The sequence below is a fragment of the Acinonyx jubatus genome, chromosome F2, assembly GCF_027475565.1.
Source record: "Acinonyx jubatus isolate Ajub_Pintada_27869175 chromosome F2, VMU_Ajub_asm_v1.0, whole genome shotgun sequence".
Taxonomy (NCBI): Eukaryota; Metazoa; Chordata; class Mammalia; order Carnivora; family Felidae; genus Acinonyx; species Acinonyx jubatus.
Genome location: NC_069394.1, coordinates 6,933,609 through 6,947,864, shown reverse-complemented (window position 1 = coordinate 6,947,864; position 14,256 = coordinate 6,933,609). Strand labels below are relative to the sequence as shown.

The window sequence follows — 14,256 nt, the reverse complement described above, 5'->3', positions numbered from 1 at the left end:
GTGTATACATTGTACTCACATGTGTATACATTGTACTCACATGTATACACCGCCTCTTAAATCTGCCTTTGTTTTCCCTCCCTTATCACCCTTGCGATGGGTCCTCTCCTGAGCGATGGAACGTCTAACATCAGGTTAACAATATCAACTCCGAAAGGTCTGGAATTCCAAAAATCAGACCTTAAATTTTCGTGCTAAAAGAATTACTAGAACTTGCTCTCAGAGAAATAGGTTCCCTGGTTAAACCGTAAATTATATCTGGCCATTTAAGCTGAGCATTTAAATAGTCGAGTTATTGGCAAATGGATATAATGTTTTTAATTCCTAAAGAGAACTCTTTATTTCAAACCTTTTTACTTCTGTTTTCTTGCATTCTGGGCACTAGAAAGTGACATGTACCGTGAGGAAATTGAAACTGTCCCCACGTTAGATCTGTGCCTGATGGATCTGGGGAGGTCTACGCATCTGTCCTGCTTACACGAAGCTTAAGTTTCCCCTGACTCTTTTCCCGATCTTGCCAGAAACGGCGGTTTTTGATCCTGGTACGTGTGAGACCTGGGGCCGGGCGGCTGTGACACGGAGCTCTGTCCGCAGGCTAGTTCTGTGAGTGAGCCTTTCTTCCTCCCCCGTCACCTGGTGGACGGAGAGACATTGTTCCAGATCAAAGAATCATTCTTCAGGCCAGTGTGTAGGAGTCACTGTGCTCTCACCCACTTCCTGCAGGCAGGTGACCTGTGCCCGGGCTTAAAGCCTTCGGTCTCAGAACTCCTCTGTCCTTTATTGTAAGGGCCACGAAGCCGTCTGGTGTGTGTGGCTTGTATCTGTCAACATTTACCGCATGTGGAATTAAAAACAGAAACTTTAAAAATAGGTATTAATCATGAAATACATGACAGTAGCCAACTCACTGCATGTTAACATAAAAAAAAAAAAATCTGTTTTTATGGAAAATCACTACTTTCCAAAACAAAAACAGTATTGTTTTATATTTTTGCAAATCTCTTTAATGTCCAGCTTCATGGGAGCTAGCTAGATTCTTCTCTCTGCCTCTGTGTTCAGTCTGATGGGACATGTTGTTTGGGTTGAAGTAGTTGGAACCACAAATACGCAGTTGGAGAAGAAAAGAATTTTGACAGCTTTGCACCTAACTGTGGGTATTCTTTGATGACTCCACCGAAACTTGGCAAGTGGTAGTTTCTGAAAGGTTAGCTGCAGCGTGGATTCTGAAACCACATCAGTAAACTTGTCATACTCTGTCTCACTGAAACGCCTTGGTCCGTCTTCCATTTGGTGGGTTTGGAAACATCGGACCTGGGTCATACGAAAAACACTGGTTCGCTGGGACGTGCGTGTTCTCACGGTCCTGTGACGCATTTCCCTGGGCAGTATGGAAGAGCCGTATCTTGTTGCCACCACCACCGGTCTCAACAGAGAGGTCTGTAGAAGTACTGCCTTATTATCCGTTTACAGTGGTCAGTACTAACTTTCCAAAATTGCAGCGCATACCTGAAAGCTTGAATTGAGTCATCGGTAACAAATACTGTCAATTTTTCCTGAAGAGACAGGCTCACTTCGTTCATCTCTGAGAACGTGTCTGCCACATACGTGCGTCGGAGTAACCATAGTCTGTCTGCACTTGATTCTTTCAAGTGGAAAGCTGTGCTGCGAGAAAGCCCGAGGTCACCCCCACGCCCCAGCCAGCCACCGACCTCCCGTAAGCACCCTTCTGTTTCATCATGCAGAATAATAGGCGAGATCTATTAAAATTAGTAATCTGTACTGCTTCATCAAGGACATGTTTAAACGAACATACTTTTAAAAAAAAATGTTTTTTAAGTTTATGTATTTATCTTGAGAGAGAGCCCCAGCAGGGGAGAGGCAGAGAGAAGGAGAGACAGAATCCCAAGCAGACTCCGCGCCACCAGCGCAGAGCCCGATGTGGGGCTCAGACCCGTGATTGATGGCAGGGGCTCTTAGGAGTGCCCAGGCCACACTTGGAACACCACCGCTCTAGGCCGGTTTGCACACACAGGATGCATATACTAGGGCTCTGGGAGAGCGAGGGGCGAGAGCCGCCCCCAGTGGCAAGCGTAGGAAGCTAGTTATCCAGGGCCCTTTAACCCTCATGCAGCCCTTTGGTCCACTGAATTGTCCTCACGCCGTCAGCTCCCTGAGGGCAGAAGTGTGTTCCCTGCGTGCCCATCACACGTGGGGTGCTGTGAAGCCAGGGGTGGCCTACGAAGAGGGGCTGGCCCTGGCCTCCCTCCCACATCAAAGCTGCCTCATCCAGATTTGCGATGCTCAGGGGAAGAGGGACAAAGGATTAACAGCCTTGCGTTTAGATCTGAACACGCTTTGCAAAACCCGGAAGACAGGAATGAAGTGCCCTTACCCCCATCTCTCCCGTCTTGGAGGAAGCTAGCTCCGTTTGGGGAGCAGCCCCCAGGAGGGGCGGTCGTGACCAAGGGGGAGGCCCGGATGTAGCAAACCGATGGGCCGACGACCAGACCTTGGCTGCCGTTCTGCCATCCGACCGGTGCAGCCCAGTGCGGAGACTTATTTATTCGGCACCTTCCTGAGGAAATGTTCTGAAATCTTATTAAAGAACTATTAGAGAAGTAAGGCTCTTACTGAAAGCAGATTGGAAATTTTTTAGCCAATTACCCTGAAGGAATTTCAAGTCTTTCAGTTATCCGTGATATTGGGAAAACAAGAGTAGTCCCACGATTTCATTTTAAATGTTACTTTTCACTTACTCTGCTTTATCTGTAAAAATTCTTAATGGTTGTGGAAGGATTACAAGCTCCCAAGTAGAGCGAAAACACTAGCCCAGGCCAGCCGGTCCGGAGCTACTGTCTGGACCACGTGTGCTCAGTCCGGTAGTTCTTCCTGCCAGATGGTAAGCATTTCGTAAACGTTTGCTAGAATTTTAATTTTTGTCAAAAGGATTATAGATAAAATTTTATCTTAAAAGAACAGGCCAACATAATCCAGAAAAACATCAGCCCTTTCATGTTAAATTCAAACAACACAGAACTTACTAATTAAACTTTGGAAGAGATTCACTGAAGATGATTCTGGGATGAATTCCACATTCACCTCCCACCCCAGAAGATTGCCACAACTGCTGCAACACAACGTCCGTATTATAGACTCTTGCGTGAGTCGTGGACGGTCTTCAGCCCTCGTGTTCATATCAGTCTTCCTCTTACCTGTCTGATCTGGGAGGGATCAGCACTGTCGGGAGCAGTTGAGTTAGGCGTGGCTCCCATCCTTTGACCTCATTTTTCTCACCTGTAAAATTAAATAATATGTCTGCTTCAGACAGGGCCTTGAGGATTAAGGGATAATCAATAATGCATTATAAACCAAAAAGGATTTAAAACGAGACAGGAAGATTGAATCAAGAGGATGGACTAAGAACACATACCTGCTCCACCGTCGTCGCCCCCCCCCCCCGCCCCGCCCCCGTTCAGAATCCCCTGAAGTGACAGAAGCAAGTTTCGAAAGATTGTGGAAGGGAAAGTAGATGAAACGAGAGCCTTGAGGAAACCAAATCAAACACCCCCTCCCACCTCCCCCTCCCCCCCCCCGCCATGGAAGAGAAGGGTGCTGTAATGGTGGGGAGGTTTAGGAAGACGTAAAACCATGTCAGTGGCTGTAAACAGGGGCACCAAGGGAATTGATCAAAGACTGCATTTGGAACAGCCAGGCTGGTCTGGCCCTGCTTTCTAACCAGGGATGCTCAGCAGTGCGGTCGTGGTGTTCATTCCCAGGTTACAGCGGGAGCCATGCAAAGCCAGACCTCAGACGGGACCACCCTTTAGGACAACCAGGAGGCCCAGGGACGGGAAACAAATCACTTGCGTATCCCACCCAGTAGCGTACTCTGTCCCTTTTCCACAACCACCAGAAGAAAGCTATTTTGAACGAGAGGTAGTGTCCGCTGACAGGCAAACTGAGAATCTCAAATCAGAAAATGAACACCTATCTATCCAGCATATACTAAGCATTTAAAAAACAGACTCAACAAACTGACAAACCCACACTTTGACAGAACAGAGCCCAAAGAATAGAAGATGGTTGTAAAGCAAGTAATTAAATCTTCATATGGAGACGAATACTGGGAATCCACAAAGGCCAAACCAGTTAGGGAGGCAGGAATTTAAAAATTAAGTATCAACAAAGGATAAAGAGCAAGCAAGTATGGGAGAAAAAGGGAGACGGGAGGTGGGACCCAGAGCTTCAAAACTGGGGTCACCGGAGTGGGAAAGCTAGAAGGATGAAGGGCCAAAGAGAATTTTGTAAAAGAGAAAATTCAGAAGTTGAAGAAAGACACAAGTTATCACTTACGTGGAAGGGCATGTTAGGTGCCAGGAGAGATGTGAGTGTGACATGAGATGAGGGAGAGAAGCAGAGTCATGATTTAAGAGACTGCCACCACTTTCCTGTTGGAAGGATCTCCTCCGCACTCCGAGCAACAGCTCGAGTAGGATAAACATCCGCTGTGGCATCAGACAGACCTGACTTAGGGCTTTGGTCCTCGCTTGTTCTTGTTCATCCCTGGATAGTTGAGTTAACTTCTCAGACCTCCAATTTTATTGTATATAAAGGAGATACAATAATATCCACTTCGTCGGTTTGTCATGAGGTTAAATGCAAAAGAATATACATATGCGCACACGCATACATGCACACACACACGTGCACATTGTCGGTGCCCTGTGTATACCGGGTGAACTAGTAGAGTTAACTCCCCTTTTTTGAGAGTTCGTGAACCGCTTTGTAGTCTGACCCCCACTCACCTGTCGCTGCTTTCCTCCTCATTCAGTCCCTCAGCCAGTCGTGTGTTACCTTCGTACCTTCCTCTCACCCCCCAACAAACTGAGACTCTGACCCCAAGGTATCTTGGACACGCTTCTGTGTTCATGCACACTTACACCCTACTCTGTGGAAACACATGCTCATCTTTGTTAGTTTCTTGAGAGCAGAGATCACACCTTACTTATTTCTGGATCTCCATTTTTCAGAATGGTGTCTTTCACATAGGAAGTGCTCAAAAGTATACAGCCACACTTGGGCTTAGTGTTTCCTTTTAATTTTATTTGTCAAGTTTATTCAACAGCCAGAAAATATTAAGTGCCTTTGAATCGTTCCGTCTTGCACCTTGAGAAGAGGGGTAAGAGGAGTGACCTCTTGTTCATCTTTATCCACTAATAACACTTGGTCTTTCTTGTATTGTCTTGGCCATAATTTTTCAACGATTTGCTTACAATTCAGTCAGCACAATTAACAAACTTTACTGAGTTCCTACCTTGTACTAGGTGTTGTTCTCAGTGAGCTTGAGGTATGTATGTCATTGAATAAACCAGCCCCAAGACCCTCTCTTGTAGAGCTCACAGTCCCATTCTACCAAAAGGACATAGACAGTAAAAATAATAAGTAAGTATATAGTATGTTAGAAAGTGGCAAATGCTGTAGAAAAAAGTAGAGCAGAGTGATACGGATGAGGGTTGCCAGACAGGGAGATTGCAGTCGTGATCTGAACGGACCGTGTTGAGATAGTGTCATTTGAGCAGAGACTTGAGGAAGGTGAAGTTAGCCATGCAGATGTCCAGAGGTAAGAGCATTCTAGGCAAAGGGAATAGCCACGAAAAGAATGACTCCACAAACTTTTTTTGACCTGAGCAAACAAGAAACTCTGCTGTCAGCTGAAATCTAGGAAGCTTGGCTGGAGCAGATTTAGGGATAAGATGAGAGGTCCAGTGGAGTCTGGGCCTTGTTAAAGTTGAGATGTCTGTTAGACATTGAAGTTGAGGTGTCGAGTAGGCAGTTAACACTTGAATGTGAACTTTAAGAGAGGTTCTTAGATCGGGGCTGGTTTTTGCTATACAAAAACAAAAGCAGGAGACTGGACAAAATCACAAGGGAGTTTAGGTCAATAAAGAAGACGAGGACCAAGGTCTGAAGTCTGGAACTCTCTAGCTTTAAGAGGTCTGAGGAAAAGGAGGAACCGGTTGACAGGTCATCTGGTGAGGTCTAGCCGGTGACACAGGAAGGAGACCAGGAAATGCAGCAGCCTGAAAACCAAGGAAAGAAAGGATGTCAAGGAAGAGGTCCCTTGTAACAGATGGTGAGCAGTCATTTAAGCACAAGGACTGAGAATTGAGTATTGACTTCAGCCACTTGCGGTTGGGTGGTTCCCTTGATGAAAGGTTTAAGGGGTGTCGGGGGGGGGGGGAGGATGGTTTCAATGGATGTGAAAGGATGATGTACTGGAGGGACGGGGTGAAGCGGGAAAGAGGACGTCATAGAGTGGGAGCAGGACACTGAGCGAGGTGGGGAAGGTTTCTGTTATTGGTAATGGCAAGTCTAGGGCGTGACTCCTTTAATGGCTAAAAGAGCCTAGAGCAAGATGGATGGACAAGAGTCGTCCAGGGAATTGAGAGACCAGCTTGTTGGAAGGCTCTTCTGTCCATCTGCTGAAATCCCCACGACTTAGGACAGTGATGCTATTGGGAGATTCCGAGTTGGGTGTGGGTATGGAGGAATGGAGCGCGATGGTACTGGGAGAGGGAAGATGCACCCCCCTTCCTCTGGGCCCCACGGTACATGAGCTGTGGGAGATAAAAACTGGAGAAGGCTGCCCGGAAACAACCCAGGAAATAACTGTCAGCGGAGGAGAATCAAGTTTCCAGTGAGGAAGGAGTGTTCCAAGAGGAGGCTGAGACTATATAGGCAGCTTTGCCAGTGGTGGGCTGTGAATTCCAGGGGGCCCTGGGGGAAGAATTTCAGAGTGGAGTCGGTGCTGAGGGTGGACAGCAGCAGGCGGGCAGGACTTTAGGAGTCCTGGGGATAAGAGCATCCTAGTGGTCAAGAGCTTCCCGAGCTGACATAAAAACCAGCAAGAGGCCTGATGAAGTTGGTTTCAGAGACTTTAAAGTAGAAATTGGTGGAGAGTCTTGAAGAGGTTAAAAGGACAGGGGACAGATCAATGTCAGGATTGCCTTCTTGATCCCACAGAGACAGGGTGATCTGGGGACAGAGGTTCTGTCCTCCTCTTGGACCCCTGTCTGTGGAGAATAGAAGGTCTCAGGAGTGGTAGACTTGGTCCCAGTACTACAGTTTGCTCCTTGACCCCCATGTTCTCTCCCAGTGTGTGTGTTGGCAGGGGGTTGGGGGGGGGGGGCGTTCTAGACGCTGGTTGGTAAAACCAAGAACCTCTGGGAAAGCGAAGAATTCTGCTGCATACCTACACTTCCCTCTACCACTGAGACGGGGTAGAACAGCGGGGAATAAAGGGCCTGGGCAGACGTGGCCATAGGACGAGCAAGGGAAGCCCACTCTTGACCTGTTCAGGGAGCAGCTTCCCTGGATCCCTTTTGATGGGAGTTGATGCGTATTTGGCCTACACTATTTTCTTACCTACTATTAATGTTATTGTATGCGTCAATGAAGAGATTTTTAGTGTCTTTTCCCTTTTGCCTTATGTTGGGTTTTTAGTTCATCCTTGGGAATTAGGACACATCTCTGGCTAATAGACATTTGAGGTGCACGAGATAAAGCGCTGGCAGAGCAATTCGGTGGAGCTGACAGGTGTTAAGAGTGGGGCTCAGCTGCTCCCAGCTTCCTGGCTTGAGGACAGTCTTGTAATAAATAATCAGAAACTGGGCAAAATGATAGCAGATGTCAGTTTCAAGTTTTCACCTGTCAAAACTGAGATTGTCTTATCACCAAACCATTGCTGGACCAAATTATGCTACCTCTTATCCTCCTGTTCATGGGAAACATTCTTCACCCCCATTTTTTTTTTTTTTTTTTTTTTTTTTTTTTTTTTTTATGCTGAATGGTGTTAGGGCACTTCACAGACAAATTTCCAGTCTGCACTGATGTTCATTACTGCTCAGTCCATTTGATAAAGACTTGGTTTGGTCAAAAAGCTCTTGCTCGACTCCTATGTTGATTAGCTTCAGTGCCTGTCACCGACAGCATCGCATTAAGCAGTGGAGGCCTGTCTCAGGAAAGGAAATTCTTGCAGTTCTATGAAGACATAATTCACTTTGTGCGACTGATAAAATTCTCAAGAACATCAGGGTTTTATTTATCTAAGGAGCCATTCTGCTGTAACTTCTGACCTTTGGAAAGGGGACCGAGGTTCATTTAATTTAGTGCTGTTTTCCACGAAACATTAGCCAATTTTTTTTTTTTTTTTCCCCAACAAAATGAGAAGTTATTTTTTTCCCCAACAAAATGAGAAGTTATTTTGACTACTTTGTGGCCGACTGCAGTGCATGAGCCATCAAGAATGTCACAGCTGCCCGGGGTCCACACAGGACCTACACCAGGCCCGTGGCTTGATGGACGGGGGTGCTGAGACAGTGAGCAGGATGCCCCCCCACCCCGGGAGCCCGGCAGGTGGACGCCCAGGTTCACACGCAGATGTTTGAGCCATCGTTGACACTGGCATTTCAACAGGGCGTTCCTTTCTGAATTTCTGTCCTCAAGGTGAAAAAAGAGCATTCTGCTTAAGCAATTCTCGTATTTAAAGCTGTAAAACCTTAAGAGGGAGGAAAGCAATATTGTTTCTTTCATTCTTGTTTCTGCTGGATTTTTTTTTTTTTTAATGTGAATGTTTCTTTGATGTTTTTTTAGCCAGTCCCTCTTGTTTCCCTCTCGCCATAGATCCGTGTGCTGCCCTGAAGGAAGATTGCAACTGTTGAAAGGGAGGGAGGGAATTTGAGACCAGACAGACAAGTAAAGCAGTTGTAATTCATCACGATCACACGGCAGTGAGTTTCACGTGGACCCTGACTTACATTTCCGGGTGCGAGGAGGGGTCGTGGAAACCCCAGACGGGCAAGTGAGACGTTCGGGGAGGGAGCGGGGCAGGTCTGGGTAAACCGCACAGCCCGCCCCCCACCCCTGGCCTAGGTCTTCAGCACGTGGTGACGTTGGCACCTGAGCTTCGAGTGTAGGTGCTGTCCCTTCTGAGCTGTGTGACCTGGTGGCTCAGCGTCACTGTGCCTCAGCTGCTTCATGTTCAAGGATGGCGACTCTGTGGAGGTTCAGTGAGATCATGTCTGCAGAGAGGCGGTCAGTGCAGCCCGGGTCTCACTCATCAGAGGCCCTTCCTCCCACGCTCCCTTCCTTTCTCCCACGCCCTCGCGGAGTGCCAGTTCTCCATCTGAAGACGTTTTTTAAAAACTCTGTAGCCGCACGCAATTCCTCAGAAACATTACACATTGCCACTTGGTATATAATAGGTCAGCTGTAAGAGCGACTGCCCTGTTCCTGGGCAATGCTTGAAAAAACCATGGGGCTTAACACAGAACATTCCAGAGAGCGTACGTTCCATCTCCATGCCAGCAGGCTCCCGGCATCCCCAGTATGGGACACTGTTTAATTGGCTAGTGAGGATGTGAGTAAGCCAGGAGAACAAGATCTGACCTATATTTTGCACAGGGAGGAGGCATTTGAGACGGAGGAATATTCTAGGCTCGGCATTTGCTCAGTGCTTCTTGACCCTGATGGAAGTACTTGTAGACTCCAATTCTGAAGCCTGTTTCTTGCATCCGTGCCTCGTGTGTGCCGTTCCCCCGCCTGCAAGGCCCTTGCCGCCATCTCCTCTCTGTTCCCTCTCCCTACCCCTTGGCTTCCGCCCTCGGGTGCTCAGAGCTGCTTGAGCATTAACGTTGTCCAGGTAGCCACCACAACGCAGCCAATGGTGGGGGCGCACCTCCTCCGTGGACTCCGTCCGTGTAGAGTGGGGCTGTGCTGGGGGGCGGGGGTGGGGGAAAAGCAAGGACAGGGCTGCTCTGGGGAGCCACGCTGACTCTGGGAGATTGGGAAAGTTCCCCAAGGAAGTAACATTGTGGCTAAAGACTGAGTAGCAGGTAGCTTGGAAGGAGAGGAAAGAAGAACATTTCCAGCAGAAGGCGGAGCAGAGGTGAAGGCCCTTGCCCACGCACTTGAGGCAAAAAGGGACACCCCCCCGACCCCCCCACCCCCCCCCCCCGTGCTTACCCCTTCCTCCTAGGATCGCCGTGCTGTGCTGCGGCCGTCGGAGCCGATGAGTCTCTGGTAGTGCTCACCTGACAGTGAAGCGTGGGGAGGAGAGCCAGGTGTGGGTTTGACCAACGAGCGTGTCACCTGTCTGTTCTCTGTGAGACTTGAGGCCGGCGCCCTGGCTTTCAGATCTGCAGCATCCTTAGCTATAAAATGGGCATGACACTCCTACTCACCTCGGGGGCTGCCGTGAGGACTCCACGGGATCTCGGCAGCTGGCATTCGGCAACACTCACAGCGTGGAGTTTATTATTCATCTTGCAACTTCTTAAGGTGTTAAGCAGCTGAGCTGATCATTTTCCATTTTGATTAGAACTTCTTACTTGATTGCATGGGGTTGGAATAATGAGAATGTTTATTTCCATGACAATCCAGGATAACAAATTCAGGACGATTGTTTCCCTACAAAATTAAGTAGAGTGGGAAAGCGGACAGCCTGAGAGGGTGAGTGGGAGCTCCCCCTTGGATCCTCAAAATAGCGTCATAAACTGCTTATATCTGCCGTGGGTTAGTAATCTAGATTTTTCCATAGGTCTATTCCTATAAAAAATTACGCCTGATTGAAATATGTTGTGTACGTGTAGCCTCCTTTGCATCGTCTGCAGCAGAATGGCCCTGGTGACGGGCTCCCTCCGACCCCCCGCTTTCTCAAGGACACTGTACGTGAGAACGCAGATGCGCCTGTGCTTTGAAAAGATGCTCGGCCTCATCCTCACACGCGTGGTGAGGCTGCCGTCACCGGACGGCAGGGAACCCTCCTGCTCTCCTGTCACGACACGGTCATCGTGCCGGCCTCCTGACCGGTAGCCACTTCCTGACCGTGACGGCATAGTCCTGGGGAAACGAAACGCGGAGTCTCAGGCCTTGCTGTAGAGCCCACAGGTCACACAGCATCGGGCTTTCTGGGAGGTTGGAGCTAGAGAGGAAGGAAGGTCCTTGCCTTCTGGTGGACAGAACCCGTGGTTTTCCTCCCTCTGCACCCGCGAGGCGCCTGGCACGGGGCAGCTGCACTTGTCCGCGACCCGCCCGCGGTCTCTGCAGACTCTTCCTCCAGGACGGTCTTGGTATCCGTCACGCGCAAGAGGCGCTCACCCCGTGCTCACTGGCCACTTGCTGTGGCTCAAGTGTCAAACACAGTTATGAGGCATTAAAGTTGGAACCCTTTGGTAACTGTTTTAGAATACTTCGCTGAATGTGATTCAGACTCACAGCCAAGTCATTTTCTCCTGCGTTTTCGTCTTTATTTACGTTTTTATTTCTTGCGTGTTTTGTTCATTGCAGTGGTGCTGATTACTATGATTACGGACATGGACTCAGTGAAGAGACGTACGATTCCTACGGTGAGTACCTGGCCAGAGTGAACCGGAAGCAGAGCGGGGGGATGGTCCCAGAAACACCTTCAAGATCTTAACGGAGGAGAACGTACCTCATAAAGACGTTTTGACCGAAACAGCAGCTTCCTCTCCGTTCGTCCGTACATATCTAGCTATTTTCAGAAGCTCCTTTAAGATTTAAATTTAATATTTAAAGAGGACCAAATACTCATAGAAAATTGCATCGATTCACATCCTCAACTTAGATTTTCTGTTTGGGTTGATTGCCACGTGCTGATTTTCTCAATTATGGAATCGTTTGCCAAACTGCAGACACTTGAAAGCGTGGCGCTTTTTGCAGTGTCTTCGCTTCTTGACAGTAAAGGAAAATGAAGTCATTGAGTCTGCAGCTCTAAAACGATTCTCCCACCCCCATCTTCATATTTTAATTCCTCTCCGATCGCAAATGCTCCGAAAACATCACTGTGGGAGTCCTTCCATAAAGGTTACCACAGCACTGAGCCAGGGACAGGACGTCAGGCCCTCTCTCCAGCTTGCGGGGAGACAGCTAAACCCGTCTGAGTTCAGTGGGAGCTGGTAGAGATGCAGGAGTATCCGCGTCCGAAGTCTCAGTGTGCAGGAGGAGGACAGGTTTAATTAAAAGAATTGGCGGCAGCAACATAATGATAGTAAGAAGCTCCTTTGCCGGAGGGCAAAGAGATCAGAGAACAGGAAGCTTCAATCAGTTGCAAAGCTCTGATAAAATGCCTGGTACCCAGCGCAAGTGAATCAGGATTCTGGTTAATGGATGTTCTGACATTTCTCTGAACATAACTGAAAAACCATTTTCCGGTGTTCCTTTTGAAGTGCGTTTTGTTAGATCACCTGCCCCCAAGCTGTGATGACCTCACCTTGGATTTTTTTTGTTGTTGTTGTTATTTGTAACAAACACTTAAGAGAAATACCTTGGTTTGCTGGATGCGGTCCGCTTAAATTGATGCAAGTTAGCTTGAGGGAGTGACGTTGATTGCATGTTTGTATCAAAAGAAGAGGTCATTTTAAGTGTTTTCCCTTCACAGCCTTTTTAAATTGGTCTCAGTGGACACGTGGCTTTTCACTTGCTGTACGTTGCCGCAGAGACGTTAACCATTTGCTGGCAGAGACTTGTGACGACTGGGTGACAGTGCTGGGGTTGAACAGGTGTTTAGTTTCAGGAGGTCTAGATCACGGATGCCTCTTGTTACTCCAGACCCGTGTCTGGGATGGAGGTACTGGTATGATGCCTGACAACGAACATTCCGTCACTAGGTGTATTTCGTATCCAGGAAGAATTGTCGGGGCGTTCGCATTCCACCCAACACAGCTGTCCTTCACTGAACTCTCCGTGGAAGGGCCCGGGAGACATGGTGTCGGCCATTCTCTCTCCCTCCCCATCCCCGCGTTGCCCTTTGTGTTTGTCTCCTTTTGCCCGCACACATTTTTAGCTGCGTTTTCTATGTTTTTGCTGTCAAAAGAAATCTGAGTGGGGGCCCCTGGGTGGCTCGGTACGTTGAGCATCCGACTCGGCTCAGGTCACGATCTCACGGTTCGTGGGTCGGAGCCCCGCGTCGGGCCCTGTGCTGACGGCTCGGAGCCCCCGGAGCCCGCTTCGGGTTCTGTGTCTCCCTCTCTCTCTGCCCCTCCCCCGCTCGCACTCTGCCTCTCAGTCTCAAAAATAAACATTAAAAAGAAAGAAAGAAAGAAATGTAAGTGATCCTCTTCCCATTCTCTTTCCCATTCAGAAGTATCTTGACGTTTAGCAAAAGGCAGTTAGTTCCCTTTGCTGTTTGAGCTTCTGAGCTTTGGTTAAATGAGTGGCCCAAAGGCAAGTTCTTGCGAAGTCGGTTGCCATTGAAGACACAAAACTCATTTTTCTTCCCATGCTGTTAGGTTTTGTTAAGGGGACAACCATTTTCCGTTGTGTCTGTGATTTTTTTTTTTTTTTTTTAAGTAAATACCGTTGGTTTTTTCCTAGTGCATCAGGGATATATGTCTTCAATATGACAGCTACCGTTGGTTCAAGGGTTAAGTTAGATTCTGAAAAATGAAGCCAGCGGGATCCATGGCAGTGATCTAATTGTGATTCGTCTTACTGATTTTAGGGCAAGAGGACTGGACTAACTCAAGACACAAGGCACCTTCAGCGAGGACAGCAAAGGGCGTCTACAGAGACCAGCCATATGGCAGATACTGATTGTACTGTCTGATGTTGTGAAATAGCCAATCTCCACCAGTCCTGTATACTGTTCAAAGTAATTTTTTTCTATGAACAATCCCTTTTTAAATAAATCAAAATGCTTAAAATCTGAATGGATGGAACTTTAAAACTACTTTGTTGAAACATCAACCTGGGCAGAAAAAAGGAAAAAAAAAAAAAAAAAGACATGTAAAATTTTGTTATTTCCAGTCTGTATATGAAAAAAATAGGTCATCAAAAGGAAAAAAAATAACTTTGATTAACTAGTGTTAAACAAAAAAATAGGTTTACTAAATATGTTAATCCATCCTTTTAACATAAGCCTCACCTTTCATTTTAAAGGTTTCCATAGAAATTTAGTTATTTTATCTTTCAGCCATATGCTAGTTTTTTTTTTTTTCTCTTGCCAACATGCGTAAAAAGGGAAGCCAATTACAAGTGCAAATAATGTGGTATTCTTTTGTAACTCAAGTCTTGAAATGTTCTGTAGTGTTAAGCAAAGTCTCCTCTTGCTTGATACTAAATAAACTTTTGAAAGAAATTTCGTGTGTGTGAGCTAACAATTTCATGTTTTGCTTATTTAAAAAGGCCTTCATAAATAGTTGTAAACAGGGAAAGAGTTCATTTAACAACGCTTGTCAT

General features: G+C 47.3%; 1 protein-coding gene and 1 long non-coding RNA gene across 9 annotated transcripts in view; one reads left to right on the top strand and one right to left on the bottom strand.

The window, feature by feature from the left end:
- Positions 1–14,256, top strand: part of KHDRBS3 (KH RNA binding domain containing, signal transduction associated 3) — a 189,004-nt gene that overhangs the window by 166,539 nt on the left and 8,209 nt on the right. For 3 of the 5 annotated variants that reach the window (XM_027063848.2, XM_053208658.1, XM_027063846.2), the window contains exons 8-9: positions 11,347–11,405; positions 13,520–14,158. In XM_027063848.2, the coding sequence (XP_026919649.2) occupies positions 11,347–11,405; positions 13,520–13,611 (151 nt within the window). In that variant the 3' untranslated portion in view covers positions 13,612–14,158. Of the gene's footprint in view, positions 1–11,346; positions 11,406–13,519; positions 14,159–14,256 lie in introns of those variants that run through there. The other 2 variants (XR_008292829.1, XR_008292828.1) reach the window with 1 other exon arrangement.
- LOC113600549 (uncharacterized) lies at positions 49–13,625 on the bottom strand. Of its 4 annotated transcripts, XR_008292830.1 has the most exons (5): positions 10,242–13,625; positions 4,354–4,590; positions 3,213–3,294; positions 2,757–2,889; positions 49–1,657 (listed from the first exon to the last, which is right to left on the bottom strand). It is a non-coding gene; the product is annotated as an uncharacterized LOC113600549 (long non-coding RNA). The 4 variants fall into 4 exon arrangements; XR_003421536.2 differs by having other exon boundaries at positions 2,757–3,294; positions 10,024–13,625; XR_003421535.2 differs by having other exon boundaries at positions 2,757–3,294.